At 33.7% G+C, this 19,067-nt stretch overlaps 1 protein-coding gene across 1 annotated transcript; it reads left to right on the plus strand.

Moving 5' to 3' along the window:
• Positions 1–7,035: 7,035 nt before the first annotated feature.
• Positions 7,036–10,708, plus strand: LOC145578775 (putative inactive receptor kinase At4g23740). Its single transcript, XM_081636080.1, has 3 exons — positions 7,036–7,503; positions 7,881–9,199; positions 9,913–10,708. Exons 2-3 carry the CDS (start codon positions 7,957–7,959, stop codon positions 10,530–10,532), a joined length of 1,863 nt encoding a protein of 620 aa, XP_081492206.1. The 5' UTR covers positions 7,036–7,503; positions 7,881–7,956; the 3' UTR covers positions 10,533–10,708.
• Positions 10,709–19,067: the final 8,359 nt, after the last annotated feature.

Below are 19,067 nucleotides of genomic sequence, written 5' to 3' on the forward strand. Positions count from 1 at the left end.
TAAAAGAGTAGCTTCCCTTGCCAAAAATTTTTGTAAGCCCCAAATTCAAATTATGTAGATAGCATCAGTCATCCTATAAATTGTAGATCCCTTCTCAGTCTCTTTTTATTTGATTTGTTTAGTCAATAATAACTTGTATTTATTCTGGACGGAAGCAAATCGTCTTTTAGACTTAGTTTTTTCTCCTTTATGAGCTACGGAAATTAGAAGCCTACGAAACTTGTTTTTTAGTCCCCTAATTTCCTCCATTTTAAGTTACGGAAATAAAAGCAAAAAAACTCAAAATCAAAGTATGTCGATAACATCGATCCATCCTATAAATTATAGGTCCACGTGCATTGTTGTAATGCAAGGCTTGTTACAACAAACTACAAGTAAAAAACAACCAAATTGCCAGCCAATTTTCCTTTTCTTTTTTTTAAAAAAGGCCCAATAATTGGTTATCATTTTCGTCTAAAAATATTGGCAATAATTAGTAGGTGCCAAATGATAGAGTTTGGATCGTCATAAATTATTGTCACTTCTAATTGACACACGAATGGAACTAGGATGATACAACTCAATCACAATGGCCCACTAAGCCTTTTTCATTCTTTGGGATAAAATTTATACGTAGTAATACACTAATACTCCACCAAGAATATAATTATCATTAATTATTATAATCGATCAATTAAATAATTAATATACCCAATATAATGATGTCAAAAACTTATCAACATCGTAACATTGACATGAGTGGTTTTTATTCTTCAATTTGTTCTTGTTTAAAACTATGAAAACATGATGATAAGTTCTAGCTACTTTTTTTTAGTTTATCTATATATATCATGATATCATCTAATACAACATTATTAGGTAATGACTTTCAAGCTTTATTTATAATGATCATGGTTCTCTTCTTGTTTTATTCCCCTTACCACAATAAAGAGGTATGGTAGTATATTTTTCAAACACTAATATACTATTCTCTTAACCTAATTTTTACTTAGTTAAACTGTGTAGATTATTATGTAAATCTTAGGAAAAATAATTTTTCAAATGAAAAACTAATTTCATTCATCATAAAGTAAATTTAACTTATCAAAATTAGGTGTTGTTAAGAAGTAGTACTTGATACACTAGGTTTTTTTTTCCCCTCTCTTAATCAATAATTATTTATGTTTCTTTGCAAAAATGTATTGATTCAATATTGTTTTCTTAGAAAATTATACAGCATATTTATTACATCCATTATTGGGATATTGATTTAAAAACTTTTTTTGACTTTTATAGCAATCATTGTTCTCTTTCTCTTCCCCTTAAAAATAAGAGTAAGTACTTAAATGTAGGGGTGTAAATGAATCAAGCCGATCAATAAACTACTCGTGTTTGGTCTCGGTTGAAGCTCGTTCATGTACATTTATTTAATATATGAACCGAGCTTGAACAAATTTGAAGCTCGTTTAATAAATGAGCTTGAATATGATAATAGATATGCTCGTTCAAATAAGTTCATGAACAACTCGTTTATTTATGTTCATGATTTACTCGTTTATCAATGTTCATGAATCATTGGTTTATTTACAACTGTTGATTTAGTTATTAAATTTATAATTAAGATTCAATTATTGTGCTAATTTTAAAATTTCAAATATCAAAAGTGCAAAGCTCATTTATTGGAGAAGCTAGATTATTATTAAGTTCGTTCATGAAACACTCGTTAAATAAACGAGTTGTTCACGAATCGTTCGTGAACATATAGTGTACTAAATGAGCCGAGCTTGAATAAAAATTTGAGCTCGCTTGAAAGTTCGGGATCGTGCTCGAACTCGCCTAAATTAAATGAAGTTGAACATGAACAAGGTAATACTCAGCTCGGCTCGGCTTGGCTAATTTACACCCTACTTAAATGAATGTTTATTCAGTGTGTTGTTTTAATCGATACATCTAATTTTGGCCTAGTGATAAAGACTTGAGACTTGTATGTTTATGATAGGTCTTTGAATCCTTCTCAACAGCCTCCGCTACTTGCAATATCTTTGTGCGAATCATTTGCACACAAAAAAAGCCATTTTCTTTAATTGAGTATTTAAGAAATATATACGAGTGAATTTTTCTAAACATATATAAAAATTAATGATACAAATTTTCATATAAGAATGTCTTACCATCATAAGAGGGTAAGATCACACCTTGTAAAGCAGGTTGAGCTAAGGGGGAGAGAATAATGAGACAGGTTACATCCTGTGATCAAGCTTAATTATGATGCTAAGGCCGTACAAATGTTTCTTAATGCATGGAGGCTATTGGAGCCACCAAAAGTATTAAATCAATGAACTTAAAATATATATAAGGGTTTTTTTTTTTTTTTTTTTTTTTTCTGATTTTGAAGAAAAATATAAGATTTTTGTGAATACAAAAGATGGAGCGAGGACGCTAATTAAATAATAACTAGATATATGACTGATTAGTATTCCATTTTAATTTATTTGACTAACACATATAACAAGCATATAATCCAAGGTTTACGTACATGTGTTGCTTAAATCATACAGAGTATGTCAATATATGATGAGTATGTGTGTATCACATACGTACACTTAACATAATTTTGTTATAAGTGTCCATTTCATGTCATAATATATGCTTTCATTGTGTTGCCAACTTGATCTTTGATATAAAGATGAAATATAAGCAATCACAAAAATTGTAAAAAACATTATCCTTGTCAAAAAAAAAAAAAAAAAAAAAAAAAAAAAAAAAAAAAAAAAAAAAGAAGAAAAAGAAGAAGAAGAAGAATTATCTAAATTAATAAAATTGGCAATAGACCAATAGTAAATTAGGGGATGCAGCTACAATGAGTTATTATGAAATATATGCATACTCATTAATGTTGGGTAGTTTGGATATATATAAGAAAAAATATACACGTACATTATTTTTTGACAATATATAAAAAGTATAGGCACTATATATATATGCATAGATGGTTAATATATATATATATATTTTTTTTTGGGGGTGTGTGTTTCACTCGGATCACCCTTTGGATTAATCCGAATTCAAGGATTAGTTCTAGGTGGTTAGGTTTCAGTTCCTTCCCGATTGTTGTTGCGGGGGATCAAACATGAGTCCTCCCTACCAAGTGTAATCTCAATCACCACTACACCCACAACCAATTGGTTGGTTAAATTATTGGTTGAGTGTATGGTAATAATTAAGTACTTGCATAATCTTCAACTTCAACTAATCTTTTGGATTCAATTGGAGAGATATAATTAATATGACATTAGTATGTGACGCCTAGCTAATATTATAACATAACACAAGCTGTATATTGGTTTAATCTTGAGAAGACTATACCCTAGCTAGCTAACTTTTTTAGACCCCCTTTTAAAATAATACTCGTATAAGCTTTGGAGATCGAACTTGTAGCTTGACATATACCGGAGTATATTATACAAAGATTATCAAAAAGGATTACATGTCATTTCTTAGGGCGTATTAGTTACATTTACTTGATACTTACTTATTTGAATTGGACGTATTTTGATAATTATCTAAACCTAAAGTAATCAAATAAACTTTTAAAGTTCGTAAAATGAATGAATCCAAAGGACCACAACTGATGAATTTCTATTCAATATATAAAAGCAGAATTTATATACATCAAATAATTTGCTTTCCTTCTTCCTTGATCAATCCATTGAATGAAGACACAAATTGAAGAGGCTAGCAAATATGGACATTTGTAAAGCAAAAGGAGATGAATGAAAATGAAAATGCCCTTAATTAGCTTATCTAGTAAACCGGTTGCATAATGAACATGCACCCTGTTACTCCCAAGGGTTCCATCACACGCAGTTTTGGTCTCTTTTTCAACAAAAACGGATTGTGTAGCACTTTGTAACTATACTGATGTTTGTTCTAAAGCAATAATAGATAAGTGTTGCACAAAAACACTTTCAATTTGATGTAAATTATGCAACGTACTTGTCTATGATACTCTATTTGTTGATGCCCCTTGTATATTATATGAAATGTTTATATTTTGAGACAAAGAAAGTATCATATATATTACTACATGATACAATATATGAAATAACTTGTCTCTAGAATACAAATGCTATATTTTATAATAGCATTCAAACTTTGGCAAGTTTGATTTGTACTTATTTTGGCATTTGTATCTTAAGCTTTAGTTATTGAGTAGGAGAGTATACATGTGAATGTAGTTTGATGATAATGAATGCGGATGGAAGGAGTCATATTCAATCACGATCCCTTAAAGACAAGTACTCCATCCGTCCCAAAATACATAAGATGTTGGACTTTTTTTTTTAACTATTCATGCATTAGGTTTGACCATAATTAATTAGTAACATAATAAAAATATATTTGATCATAAAATAAATAAAAATGTTTTAGACAGCTTTTAATATAAAGCTTCATAATACTTCCTCTGTTTTTTTTAGTTGACACCTTTCTATTATTACGCTTGCCAACGCATGTTTTTAACGCTTAATAACTTCAATTATCAACATTGTAAAATTATAAAAAGTGGATATTTATAAAATATACATATAGACGATTGAAACAAGATCTCACATGATTATATTTTATCGTATCTATATCGAGTCAAAGTATAGTGTGTGAATAGTGTAAAAGTCAAACGATGTCAACTAAAAAAATGGAGGAAGTCTAATTTTTAAAATAATTTTCACTAATATTTAATTATATAAAAATAAAGTCAAACTACTACATTAACATGTGTGCAATGTTTGACTATATCATATATTATGGAACAGGGGGAGTACAAAATATGAATTACCACAAGTCACAAAGATTCAAATCCCTAAAAGACAAGATAAATATTAATTAAAATATACTCAATAACTATTATTCAAGAACAAAGGTAGTACTTCATAATACCAGGTATGAATGAAATATTGAAATGTGCCTATGGTCATGTTTGGTAAGTGGTTTTTTGGTTAGCTTTTGACTTTTGACTTTTTATATGGTCAAACAGCCAAAAAAAAGGATTTAGTAATTGGCTTTTCATTTACCAAAAAAGCTGGCTTTTAAGCCCAAATGAAAAAATTGCTATGAGTAGCTTTTTTCTTGGCTTTTGGCTTGTTTACCTACAAAGTATCTAATAAATAATCAACAACCACCAATTAAATTTACCAAACACTTTAATAAACCGTCGGCTTAACACAGCCAATTCAAAAGCCATTATAAATAGCCAAACATTTCAGCTGGTCAAACAAGTCAAGTAAATCAGCCAACCGCCAACATCCAACAGTCATTTGCCAAACAAGCTTTATGATAAAAAGGTAAGAATACTATTAGTAAAAAGGGGAATTCCCTTACCTCTTCCTCTACTCTCAAGCGTCCACTTGCGGCACTAGGCTGGCTAAACTTGTGAGAAGTGCCAGTTCAGTAGGGGTCTTTCATCATACCTTACAAAAATTATAGAAAAATAAAAAGAATACCGTTAGTAAGAAGAAAACGGGCTAAGTAAATGGGCCACATGGGAGGTTCCTCATCGCACACAGCCCATGAATAGCAGGTCTAATGGGCCCTGAAAAGATTTATGTAATTGGGCTACGTGCGTTTGTCCTTAAGTATTTGGAATTAAATCCCACAATGCTTGTGCTATGTAGGCCCATTACATTTACATCTTTTTATTTTGAAGTTTAAACTTAAAAACAATAATAGTAATACAAGTACTATTATTAAAACATTCTTTGTAGTTTATTGATGAGTCAATGTCTTTATGACCTGTCTTAATCTTGCCGGGGTTGGTAATTTTTTTTTTGCCCCAATTTGGATTGTAATCCATCTAACGGTTATTAATTCGTCTCAGTATGATCTACGGTTCACAACTATCCATAGGATAGTGCCCTATTTAAGGACCATTGCCATAAAATCCAAACATTAGTTACCATCTTTCTTGGGCAAACAAAAATTTGGACCTACTAACAGTTCCTTCTCACATGGAATTTTCATTACGGAGTACATGATTGTCATGATAGGATTTTGATGTTCATCTTATCGTTAATTTACTGTATCTAAATTAAAAACTTGTTTTTATCATCTTATTAAATATTTAATCCATCCATCTAAATTAACTTATTTTATTTAACTTATGTGATAGAGGATTTCTGATTTATAACACCCGTTTTTTTAGAACTGAAAGAGTTAGCGAAAATAAACAGCCTCTCGTTCAGGCGTTATTTTCACTAACGCATCAAGTTCTAAAAGGATGGAATGTTACATGATTAGAGATCACTTTACTAACATACTTCGCTTAATCAAGAATTGTATTTATTAATGATTGATTTTTTAAAAAAAAAAAAATAACTGAATACAACAGATCATTTTACTAACATACTTCGCTTAATCAAGAATTGTATTTATTAATGATTGATTTTTTTTTTAAAAAAATAACTGAATACAACAAACACACGTCAAAAAGTATCTCACATTTCACTAACTTTATTTACCACCTTATTTGACTCCTCTCTAGTTTTTTTTTCCTCACATTGCTACAACATTGACAACATGCACCAAGGCAACCTGTCCCGACTAGGAGCCCTTGGGTTAGTTGCTAAATTGACCACCAGGCGTGGTAATCTTTTGTCCAAAACTCTCTTTGCCTCTTACCTATTTTTGTATTCGCCCCAACAACAATCACATGTCAAACAACGAGTAGTAATTAACAAGTGAGAAGGTATCTCATCAAAACCATAGATGCTCCTATTTAAAACAAATTTGGGTAGCTACCCTCGCATTTGGGCAAGTGGGCAACCCACCTAGCCACTTCCCTTGCAACGGGAATGCTCTTAATAGTTTACGAATTTCATTCCAATTCTCGTTAATAAAAAAAACCTATCTTACCCAAGTTAACATAAAAGACGATCCCCAAACTTTGCCCTAACTTTACCTACATGGACACCACTCATGAGTTATGACTTATGAGTCGAGTCATGATTGCTTACATTTGAACCACAATAGGAAATTGCTTTATCATTGCCCATTATCACCATATGTCCATTAATGCCACTTCTACTCATTTATTCCACCAACATGATGCCAAATCTGCAATATAATTATCAGCCATACCCTTTTGTAGATCTTGCCTGCATATATCCATATTTATTTTCCTTACTAAAATGAACTTAAAATAAAAAAAAGTCACATTTTGACTTCCCTTTGAACTATTTAACCACCTTTTTCCAGTTACTCTCACTTCTTCCACTCCACTCACTCACTCATTTTCTCTCTTTTAAAGGAAAAATTCTTCAAACAAAATCATTCTACTTTCATTGTTAATCATCATTAATTCATACCCCAAAGTCAAAAACCCAACTATAATTACCCCATTTAATCACATTAATTCATCATTAATCTTGTCATTTCACCTCTTATTTATTTTGTCTGCATTTCACCATTTTTATGCTACAATCCGAGTTACTCATTTCTGACTCAGATCTGAGATGATGAAGAAAAAGCAAGGTAATGTTAAAATGGTATTTCTATAAAGTACAGAGTAGCTTCAGATTCGATTTCCTTTTATTTTTACTTTAATTTTTTTACTTGTTTGTCGTTTTATTTTAATTTATCACTTTATTTCTTCTTCTTCAAAATTTTCTCGATTTATGCACTTTTTTTTAGAATCTAAGTTGTTAATTTTCATACTTTTAGTTAAAAAATTACTCCAAAAGAAAACAAATTCAAACACCCTGTAACTTTTTCTGCTTTTTTGTTGCTTTTTTTGGGTTTTGAATTTTCTTTCTTCCCTATTTTGCTTGTTTTTTGTGTTTAGAAATTAGCGCGAAGTTTTTTTGAAAGAATCAATGTTTAACGGCGGACATTGTTTAAATGTTGTTTAGGTATTTGAGGTGAAGAAGCAAGCAAAAATTTAGCAACCCCAGAAAAAACCCAGCAAAAAAACAGGTGGAAAAAAAAATGAGGGTAATTTCAGTTTATTATGTAGTGTTTTTAGTGGTGTTTTCTGGGTTGATTAGTTATTATAATGGGGTAAATGCTAGTTTACTAGATGATGATAAGGAAGCATTGTTGGATTTTGTGAACAAAGTTCCTCATTTACATGTTCTTAATTGGAGTGAGAGTACTTTAATATGTAGTAATTGGACTGGTATTACTTGTAATGCTGATTTGACTCGAGTAATCGCGGTCCGATTGCCGGCTGTAGGGTTTAATGGAGAGATTCCAGGTGATACTATTAGTAGGTTATCAGCATTGGAGATATTGAGTTTAAGGGAGAATGGTATTAGTGGTAGATTTCCTAATGATTTTGGTAGATTGAAGAATTTGTCTATGTTGTATCTTCAGTTTAATAGTTTAAGTGGTCCTTTGCCTGATGATTTTTCTGCCTGGGAGAATCTGAGTGTGCTTAATTTGTCGAATAATCGGTTTAATGGGAGTATACCTAAGGCGATTTCGAGTTTGAGCCTGCTTTCGGCTTTGGATCTTTCTAACAATTCACTTTCTGGTGAGGTTCCTGATTTGGGGTTGCCAAATTTGCAAGTGCTGAACTTGTCGAATAATAATCTTACTGGCATTGTTCCGAAGTCGTTGCAAAGGTTTCCGAGGTCTGCATTTGTTGGGAATGATGTTGGTTTTGTGAATTCTTCGGTTGAGCAGTCAGATGTGTCGCCTGTGCCTGGTGTAAGGCCGAAGCCAAGGAATTGGTGGAGGCAGGCTTGGTTCTTGGCAATTGTTATAGGATGTGGTGTTCTTGGGATTGTAGCATTCGGGTTTCTGTTCTTTGCTTGTTGTTTGAGAAGAAATGATGATGATGGTTTTACTGGAAAGTTTCCTAAGGGAAGCATGTCCCCTGAGAAAACAATCTCGGGTAGTCAGGATTCAAAGAACAGGCTCGTGTTCTTCGAGGGTTGTAATTATGCTTTTGATTTAGAGGATCTTTTGAGGGCTTCAGCTGAAGTTTTGGGGAAGGGGACATTTGGTATGTCTTATAAGGCGATTTTGGAGGATGCAAATGTTGTGGTTGTCAAGAGGCTGAAAGAGGTGAGCGCTGGGAAACGGGAGTTTGAGCAACAAATGGAATTGATTGGGAGCATTAGACATGAAAATGCGGTTGCACTTCGAGCATATTACTACTCAAGGGATGAAAAGCTAATGGTGAATGATCACTGCAGCCAGGGGAGTATCTCTGCAATGTTACACAGTATGTTTCTATCTCATCTCATATTTCCATATGAAAGTCTCATGTGCAGCTCTTTTTTACTTCTTATATGTGACTTTTATTTATGAATCACTATTTCCCTATGCAAATTTTTTGTCCTAATAAGCCTCGAATATTCTACATTTCCTTGGGGGATTGTTGAAGGGTGGCTGTTTCAAAGATGTTAATTTCAGGTTGTTCTGGCAATATGCAACTGGTGATTTGCTCATCATGAATTATCTGTAGTATGTGTCACAGAAACAACAGGAAGACATGTAGCTATAGCCTTAAGATACAAGGGTTATTGGTACTTCCTTTAACAACTGATCAAGTTTGTGGACTTTCTTATTAGGTTGTCGAGTCTTTATGAAAATTTGAGTTTAGAAGATTTTGAGAACTCAAGTTGTATGAAACTAGCAGCTGTATAGTTTATTACCTGGACTCGGTGAAACTTCTGAGCAGCTTATATGGGGGTCAGTCCTTAGTCCTTTTAGCCTGGGGTGGGGTTGGCTGATCAAGGAAAATTGAATCTATAAACTTATGCAACTTTTCATCTGATACTCTGATAGCCTCGGTTCTAACTTTTGATGTTATTTCACTGGCTTATGTTTACTTGCCTCTAATCCTTTTTTAGTTTTGCCGAAACATCCTGCTCCTAGGTTTAAGTTTTGGTGATCATGATACATGTTTTTTCCTCACATTCTATGTTTTTATAGATCAAAGAGGAGAAGATAGGATCCCTTTGGACTGGGAAACACGGTTGAGAATAGCCATAGGAGCAGCAAGAGGAATTACTCACATCCACTCAGTCAACGGAGGGAAATTTGTGCACGGCAACATTAGGTCTTCAAATATCTTTCTCAACTCCCAGAAATATGGTAGTGTTTCAGACTTCGGATTAGCAACAGTTATGAGTCCATTAGCTCCACCTATTTCTCGAGCTGCCGGTTATAGAGCTCCTGAAGTGACAGACACCCGAAAGGCAACCCAAGCATCGGATGTCTACAGTTTTGGAGTATTTTTACTTGAGCTTCTTACTGGAAAGTCACCAGTCCATGCAACTGGGGGTGATGAACTTGTGCATTTGGTCAGGTGGGTTCATTCAGTAGTCCGAGAGGAGTGGACTGCTGAAGTCTTTGACCTTGAGATCCTGAGATATGCTCATGTTGAAGAAGAGATGGTAGAGATGTTGCAGGTTGCTCTGACATGCGTGGCCAGGGTCCCAGAACAGAGACCCAAAATGCCAGACCTTTTAAAAATGATTGAGGATGTGCGGCAGTCTCTTGCCGAGGCTCACCCTGAAAATACTATAGCCACATCAAGTCCACCACATTAGCTGTTTAGCTATGTTATTTTAATTCCTCTTTCTGATTCAAATTTCTTACATCGAGTAATCTGAATCACTGTTATTTTACGATTTGTGGCCTAAAACATGGCCAAAGTCAGATGGAACTCATGGAAATAGTAGAGTTGTAGAAGAGCAATATATATTGCAAGACATTTTTTTTTTTTTTTTGCCCATTCTGGTTTTGTGATGGTTGTTGTAATACTAATTTCAAGCTGTATTGAAATGCCTCTTTTGTCATTAAATTACTGGATGGTTTCATTACTGGAATACTCTACTGGCCTACTGCAATGTTGCCGGTAACTGTTCCTCACTTGCCTAGTTCCTCTCGTCAAGCTTCAACTACACTGCGTTGCCCCCTCGACTCTTCCCTCATCAATTTTTACTCTGCTTATTGTTTCTACATTCAAATAATGCATGATTTGCACGTTTTTATTTAATTTTGTTGAAATTTGGGGATTTCCTCTGCCTCCAATTGTGAGGGGTATCTTCTTTTGAGGGGTTACTTCTTTTGAGGGGTTACTTCTTTTGAAGTTAGAACACCAAAAATGTTTGTGTTATCAGATTTTTATGCATGTTATGCAAACTTTTATACATTAACATTTCTTAACTTGCCAAACTCTGATTATAAAATCTCATTCTTACATGGAAAAATACTTTCGTGCGGGATAGTGTAAAATCTATCTCAATTTGTATACTACGTACGAGTACTTAATAAGATAAGATATCAAAAGTTTATACAAGTATTAATTAGGAATAAATACAATCATTCACACAAAAGTGGTGAAGGTAAATGAGATCAGTGCTAATGAATACAATGGTTAGCTCCTCCCTCTTGGTTGGCTGGCTTTGAATACTGATGGAGTGGCAAAGGGTGCTTTAGTGTGCCATGACCTGCGTGCTAGTGGGGGAGAGGTGATTCGAGACTACATTGGTAAGCTTATAAATGCCTTCTCGCTTAATTTTGGCGCTTGCACAACATTCATGGTTGAGTATGGGACTGAGCAGGGGCGGATCTAGGGGGTTCATTGAACCCTCAGATTTTTTGAAAAAAAATTATAAATTCTGATTTATTATTTTTTTTTTTTTAAAAAAAAAAGTTAAAATAAATTTTTTTGAAGTAAATAACCAAATATCTAAGTCCAGCATATTGGTAAGGGAGTGACTAATAGAGTAGTGAGGCTCCTCTTAGATCATGGGTTCGAGACCAGCTGCCCTCATTTTACTTATCTAATATTATTATTATTTAAGCTCCGAAGTCTGCTTTGCTTGCGTTCTTCACCGGCGCTTTTTATCCTTTAGCACGTATTAACTGGCCCGATTCCCTTTGTTGATGTTTGTTTAGCACTTTCTTTCATTCCCTTTACCCCATCCATTCCCCAAATTCCTTCTAAGTCCATTCCCCACCCCCCTTAGGTATTTCCATTCCATTCCCTAGCCACCCCAACACCACCACATCACCACCTTTACACCTACCAACACCACCGGAAACCAGCCCACCTACGTACCTCATCACCGCCGACCCTAACCCGACCACCGCTGCCCCACCCCCGATCCTCGCCGCCCTCCCCTCCTCCGCAAAAACAACCACAACCCCCGCAAAAACAACCACAACCCCCCACCCATCCCTCCCTATTGCCGTTAAACCGCCGCCTAGCCCTCCCAAAGCCCCGCCCCGCCCCGCCCCTTCCCGTCGCTGCCCTTCCCCTCTCCCCGTAAATCTGCCCCTCCCCCATAAAACGTCCCATAACCACCACAAAACCCTAAAAACTCTTCTCCCTCCCCTTAAAATCGTCAGCCGCCTCTCCCACCACCCTCGAAATCCGTGGGGGAAGGGTTGTCGACGGTTTTTATGGTGAGGGAGAATGGTTTCTAGCACTATGTGAAAAAATGAATTTGGCACCGGTTCAAACCCGGCCTAAGGCACCGGTTTGAACCGGTGCCTATGTGGGGGGTGCCAAAAAGGGGTTTAAAAAGGCACCGGTTCAAACCGGTGCCAAAAAGGCCCACAGAAAATTATTTCAAAGCTTTTGGCACCGGTTAACCGGTGCCAAAAAACCCCCAAAAATCAATTTTTTTTTTTTTTTTGTCGTCATTTTTCACTTAAAAATCAAATTGACTAAACAACAACATATTGAAATTTACAGTATATAATCAAGAAAAAAATTACAATATACAAATTATAAAATTAAACAATTACAACATATAAATAAATAAAAAAGAACTACAATATAAATCAAAAAAAAATATTACAACATCACAATAAAAAAAAAAAAAAAAAACCCAAACATCTAAATCAATATTCTTGATTCTTGATTCTTGATTCTTCAATTATGTGCAATATTTTGGGCCTGCAAAGCAAATAGTAATGTATTAGCTGCGAAATTAGTTAAAAACCCAGAAATTAAAAAAAAAATCGAAAAAATTAAAATCGAAAAATAGTTAAAACCTAGAAAATACAGAAAATGAAGAAAAAATTAAATTAAAACCCAGAAAATCGAAAAAAATTAAAACCCAGAAAATTAAAAAAAAAAATCCAAAAAAAATTAAAATCGAAAATTAGTTTAAAACCCAGAAAATTAAAAAAAAAATCCAAAAAAAATTATAACCTATTAAATCGAAAAAATTAAAATCGAATATTAGTTAAAACCCAGAAAATCGAGAAAATCCAGAAAATGAAGAAAAAATTAAATTAAAACCCAGAAAATCGAAAAAAATTAAAACCCAGAAAATTAAAAAATAATCAAAAAAAATTAAAATCGAAAATTAGTTAAAATCGAAAAACAAATAATAATCGAAAAATGAATCAAAATCGAAAAACAATAATAATACCCAGAAATGAAATCGAAAAACAAAACCCAAAAATGAAATCGAAAAACAATTACCCAGAAATGAAATCGAAAAACAAATACCCAAAAATGAAATCGAAAACAAATACCCATAATTCGAAGAAAAATAACCCAGAAAATCGAAAAAAAAAACCCTATTAAAATCGAATAAAAATGAACAGAAATAAAAAATAATAATCAAAATAAAATTAAAAAAAAAATACCAAGAAATCGATTGAAAGAAGTGAGGACGGTGTTGCATGTTGGAAGGAGATGAGGGAGAAGGAGATGAGGGAAGAGAAATAGAAAGAGGACGGAGAAGGAGGACGGAGAAGGAGATCGAGTAAGAGGAGGAGAGGAGAGAGAAAGAGGAAGAGAGGAGGAGAGAGAAAGAGAAACGGCTAAATGAGCTAATGTGTTAGGGTTGGGGGCTTTTATATGGGCCACTTTTTTTTTTTTTTTAATATTTAATGGCACCGGTTCACTTCAAACCGGTGCCCTTTTATGTTTTTGCCACCGGTTTGAAGTGAACCGGTGCCATATATCCTGGTTCAACTTCCCACCAAATTTTAAGGCCATTTTTGGCACGGGTTTGGTCTGAACCGGTGCCAATTAGGGGGTGCCTTTTTGATTTTTTCTACTAGTGTAGGGTTCATTCGTGGCTGAGGTAAGTTTTACGGGGCTGAGGGAGGATTTGCGAGGGGCGGGGACGGCCGGCGAAGGGAGGCGCACGGTGAGGGAGCAGCGGCGAGGGGTTTGGTGGCTGGGTGGTGGCTGGAAACGGTGGAGAGTGAAAGTGTAGGTGGCTGTGTGGTGGTGGGACTCATTCTCTTTGTTGTAAAACAAACAGCATACACAATTTTAGGTAATTTCATTCCATTCCTTGTCTTTCCCTTTGTTCATTACATTCCGATTACCCTGGGCGAACCAAACGGCTCCTTAGTTTATTGTGGTAACAATGTTTATTCAGTCACACTAGCCTCTAAGCACATAGTAAGGTATCCAATCACCATTAAGGATTAACCAACAGAATTGCAAACAATTACTCCAATTTTATTATTACAATTGATTTATCAATTATTATTTTTTTTAATTATGTTAATAGCTCATATACAAGTGTGGCATTACTATTGTTATGATAACTTCCACATATCACAATTACTTGTTATTAAATTTATCGCATTGATAATGTATACTAACCTTATAAAGTGACAGTTAAATACTAACATCAAGAGTGATATATATGTGTATCCACGTACTAAGATCCTTCACATTGACATTGGGAGTGAATAACAATCTTTATTAGATATGATTCCGTCTTGGTTGTGCACATAATGTATATCATATATTGTAGTTGCAATATTATACTTAAAGTAGTAGCATTGTGACATTCATGACTGTAATTTAGGTAAATATTGGGATAGTACGTGGTGCTATGTAAACCTAAAAATCGAATTTTGATCGAGGCCTAGCACAACAATTGAGCCTTAGAGCTTAGTTATTAACAATTGAGCCTTTTTTTGTGAATATGGGCTGGGCTGGTCCATTCACTCCCAAATTGTATTACAAAGCTTGATTTTGCATCTCTTCTTGATTTTGTACTTTTTTTGAGTCACTTACCTGCAATTAGTGATCTTGTATTCTTTTAGACAATCAAAAATTTCTCCCTCTCTTTTTGAGCTTAAATATTGGGAAACTTGGAATATCTCTCTATGTAAAAGTAGTTTATTCTTAAACTTCTAATGATAAGATGATTTTAACACTAAAATACAGAATTTAGGGACAAGATTATGAATGTATCAGTAACTTATTAAGGCATCACGTTTTGTTCACCTTAACTTTACTAGTTAAGTGAAAATTAACAGACAACAATGTTATCAATTGGAATTATTTTCTATACCTTTTGTAAGGTATGGACTTTGGAGAGCCACAAAAGTCCTCAATTTAGACCTAAGTATATGAATTGTGAAAAACAGTCAGGCATATTACGAAGTAATTGAGAAAAACAGTCCGACATATAAAGGATGAAGGGAATACTGGCTAGTGTAAAGCATCTTAATTCGTAATGAATCTTTGTCTGATCCCACTTGGAGTATCACTTGAGACATTGTAGACAAGCCAAACTCATGACATATACGACTATCAATTACCAAAACAAATAATTTTTATTACATATAGATAAGATATCTTTGTAGAAAATGGTTAAAATTTGATAGAAAGGTGTACAATACGTAGTGGACCAAAGAGGCATGGTCCGGGCATGGTTCTAAACTTCTTATGCTTGCATATTATCAGGTTTTCATATCAATTATTACGGACTATTCCATACTTATTATTATTATTACAACTGCAAAATTAAAATCCAACAAAAAATGTTGGTTTTCTGATATTATCAATTTCCAACATAACTCAAATTCAAATTCCAAATTGAGTGAATGTTTAATGGTTTCTGTCACATTTCCACCTGCAAATAATCTGAGAAATACAACGTGCTTTTCCCTTGCCTTAATTATTTAGCCTCATTTGAGCAACTTTTTTTTTTTTAAATCATAAATTTACTCCCGAAATTGGTAAATTGCACCTTTATTGATGAGTTCATAGTTCACCCCATATAGAGGGAAACATGATCATGAATGGCTTCTTTGCCCCAGTGATCACTGACTGTTATGATTTATATATATTCACTCTTTGCTGATAACAAGTTGTCACATTGTCTTAATCTCTCTGACTCTTAATGTCGTGCAGTGTTATCATTTAGCTTTGATTTATTTTGTTAATTTTTGTCCGATTTATTTAAACTGTATTTCTATATGATGTCTGAAATATATAGCTTGAAATAGTGTTTAAACTCGTTACTTTACTTAATTAATTAATACGTAACAAGTGACAAGTAACAAACAACATGCCCAAATGTCCAATTAAATAAATGTAACATTATGATTGATTGCATGTCACCAAAATAGGTAGGCCTACAAGAATAATGAAAGAGATATTATTCGGTAGGAAGCTAAGGTAGTCAATTGAATTGGGGTAGTACTTTTGGAGGGCAGGAAGGAAGATATGATATGAAGAACAATCACAAAATGTATGTGAGTATGTAAATATGCCAGGCAAGATGCATGAGATTATATGATATCAAATCATAAGAATAATAATGGGGACACTATTTAATTGAAGCAGAAATAATAATAATAGTAAAAAGGATAGATAGATTGATGGAAGGAAAAATCTCATAAAACTCCCTCCATATTACTCCGTATTATCAATTATCATTGTCGGTAGGTAAACAGAAAATGACCCCTTTATTTGTGGGACCTTGCTTCCTCCCATTTATACCATGCACTTGCACTCTTATTATGTTACCTTAGTTTTGTCTCTCGATTGTTTTGTATATCTAAGAGAGTAAGGGTGTAAAATTTTCTTATATATATCCGGGTGTATATGACAGATTCTTTAAAGAGTGTGCTCAATTATAGAGGCATACGAAACGAACCGGATTAAATGGAGAGTAGGGGTTACATACTGGGTGGATTTATTTAAGCGGACTCCACTTCATTTAGTTTTTAAAGATTTGGGTTAAATGGATAATTAGTTTATTGATAGACGGCATGTGAGATGAAGAATAAATTGGTGATTTCATTTAAGCGGACTCCATTTCGATCATTTCCTTCTAACGTGTACTTATTTAAAAATAACACATACTTTCTCTGTATTTTGAGTTGACAAATTTATATTATCACATTTGCCAACGCATGTTTTTAACGATTAATATCTCTAACTATAAACCTTGTAAAATTATAAAAAGTGGATATTACTAAAAGAAAATTTTAGATTTTAACACCAAAATAAATAAAACCGATATTGGTTTTTAACAAAAAAAAAAAAAAAAAAACACCAATTTTAATACCAGACAAATTTCAAAAAAATTGGGTATTACTACCACTTAACTGATTTTGTTTATTGGGCCATAAAGCCACGTGTCGCTTTATTATTAGCCAAAAAAAGAAAAAAAAAAACTAAAACTACCGCAGCCACCCCAGCCCCACCACCGCCCTACCAAAACCCACTACTGCCCTCCCCGAACCCATAACCTGGTTTCTGGTGTTTGACTTAGTTTTGACCCTCGCGTGAGTCACACATGTTCCAGTAAATCCCCCTTCCTTAAATCTTCCCCCTTTTTTCCCTCTAATTGAATCCCCTCTCTCCAATTCAATTTTTCCTCTCCTATCTTCTTCCAACCAAGCCTTAATTGTTTTCCATTGAAGAAGGAAACTCTATTGTTTAGCTCGAATTACTGCAATTGACGTAATCTCGAGGCTAGCAAGTTGTTTTTCCTTGTTTTTATTAATGAAATTGCTTGTTAATTTTGTTGGGCTTTTAAATTTTCATAAATTAATAAATTAGGGTTTGTAATTGAAAATTAGGGTTATCATTTGGGACTGATTTATGCCCACCAATATTTTAGGATGGAATTAGCAGAGGAACCAATGTGTTTAGGTTGCCAACCAATATGACTACACTATACATATACACAGTCATGTAGCTATGTGGGGGTTAGGTGACTATTGTACCCTAATACATGTAGGCGATGTAGCCTATTAAACTAAGTCGTTAAGAATATAATGCTTAGTGTAATTCTCATATAAGAGAGGTTAGGGAATATTTGTGTTTAGGCTTATTATTAGATTGAGAGATTTTGATCGAGAACCATGTATCATCATCTCATATCGATGATTGATCAAAGTCCTAGTGCGAAGTTCGTGATTTGTACTTCTATTTGGCAAAAAGGTGGTTTTTCAAGTAAAATTATTTGTGTAATCTATATCATTCTTCTTTGTTACTTCCGGTTTATTAAATCCGCATAATTATATTGTTGATTACACATTTGTGAGCCCCGTCATAACTCTTATTGTTTAAGGTTACATTTAACCGGCCTTATTAGAGTTGTAAATCAAAAGCATGCCAATGAAATATAATAAGAACCTCAGAGGTTTTATATATTGAATTAGTACTTTCTCTATTATTTTTAAGTGTCTGAATACTCACAAAATAAAATTGCATATGAATTGAACCAAAAAATTGCGGAAATTGAATTGGTACAATTTACACCTTAAACGAAGTATTTACTTACCCAATCTAGTAAGAACCATTTTGTCTACTATACCTTTCCTTTTCAACCCACCAAGTACTCTTCAATCCCCGTTTGACACGTGCTCAATTCCTAAGCAAGGCCTAAAGCATCCTTGGATTGAGAAATCAATGATACAAGAGGTGAATTAAACGAGGACTTCTAAATCAATAATTGTGGACAAGAACAAATTCTTGTTGATATTTTAAATTCTTATATGTTGGTAGTGTCAACAATAATTGTTGGTCAATATTATAATAACAGGAGGTCTATGTTGTAACTCTCATATAAAACTACCAGCAAAGGTCAAGAACGGTTATTAACTAATAGTCTTTCTTGAATTAAATGTTTTAAACAGAAGATAAGAGTGCTCTTACCATGTAAAACTAGAGTTATTGAAAACATGAATACTACCTCAGTTACAGGTTATGTGCAGCGATTAGACATTTTCTCTCTCTGCTTTATGTCAAATCGTTGCACATAACATATAACGGAGGTAGTATATACTACGTATATGTTCTCGTTTAACTATTACTTTGGGCAGTGTTATTTGAATTATTGTTGTTTGGA

Source organism: Chenopodium album, chromosome 2, assembly GCF_948465745.1.
Source record: "Chenopodium album chromosome 2, dcCheAlbu1.1, whole genome shotgun sequence".
Lineage (NCBI taxonomy): Eukaryota > Viridiplantae > Streptophyta > Magnoliopsida > Caryophyllales > Amaranthaceae > Chenopodium > Chenopodium album.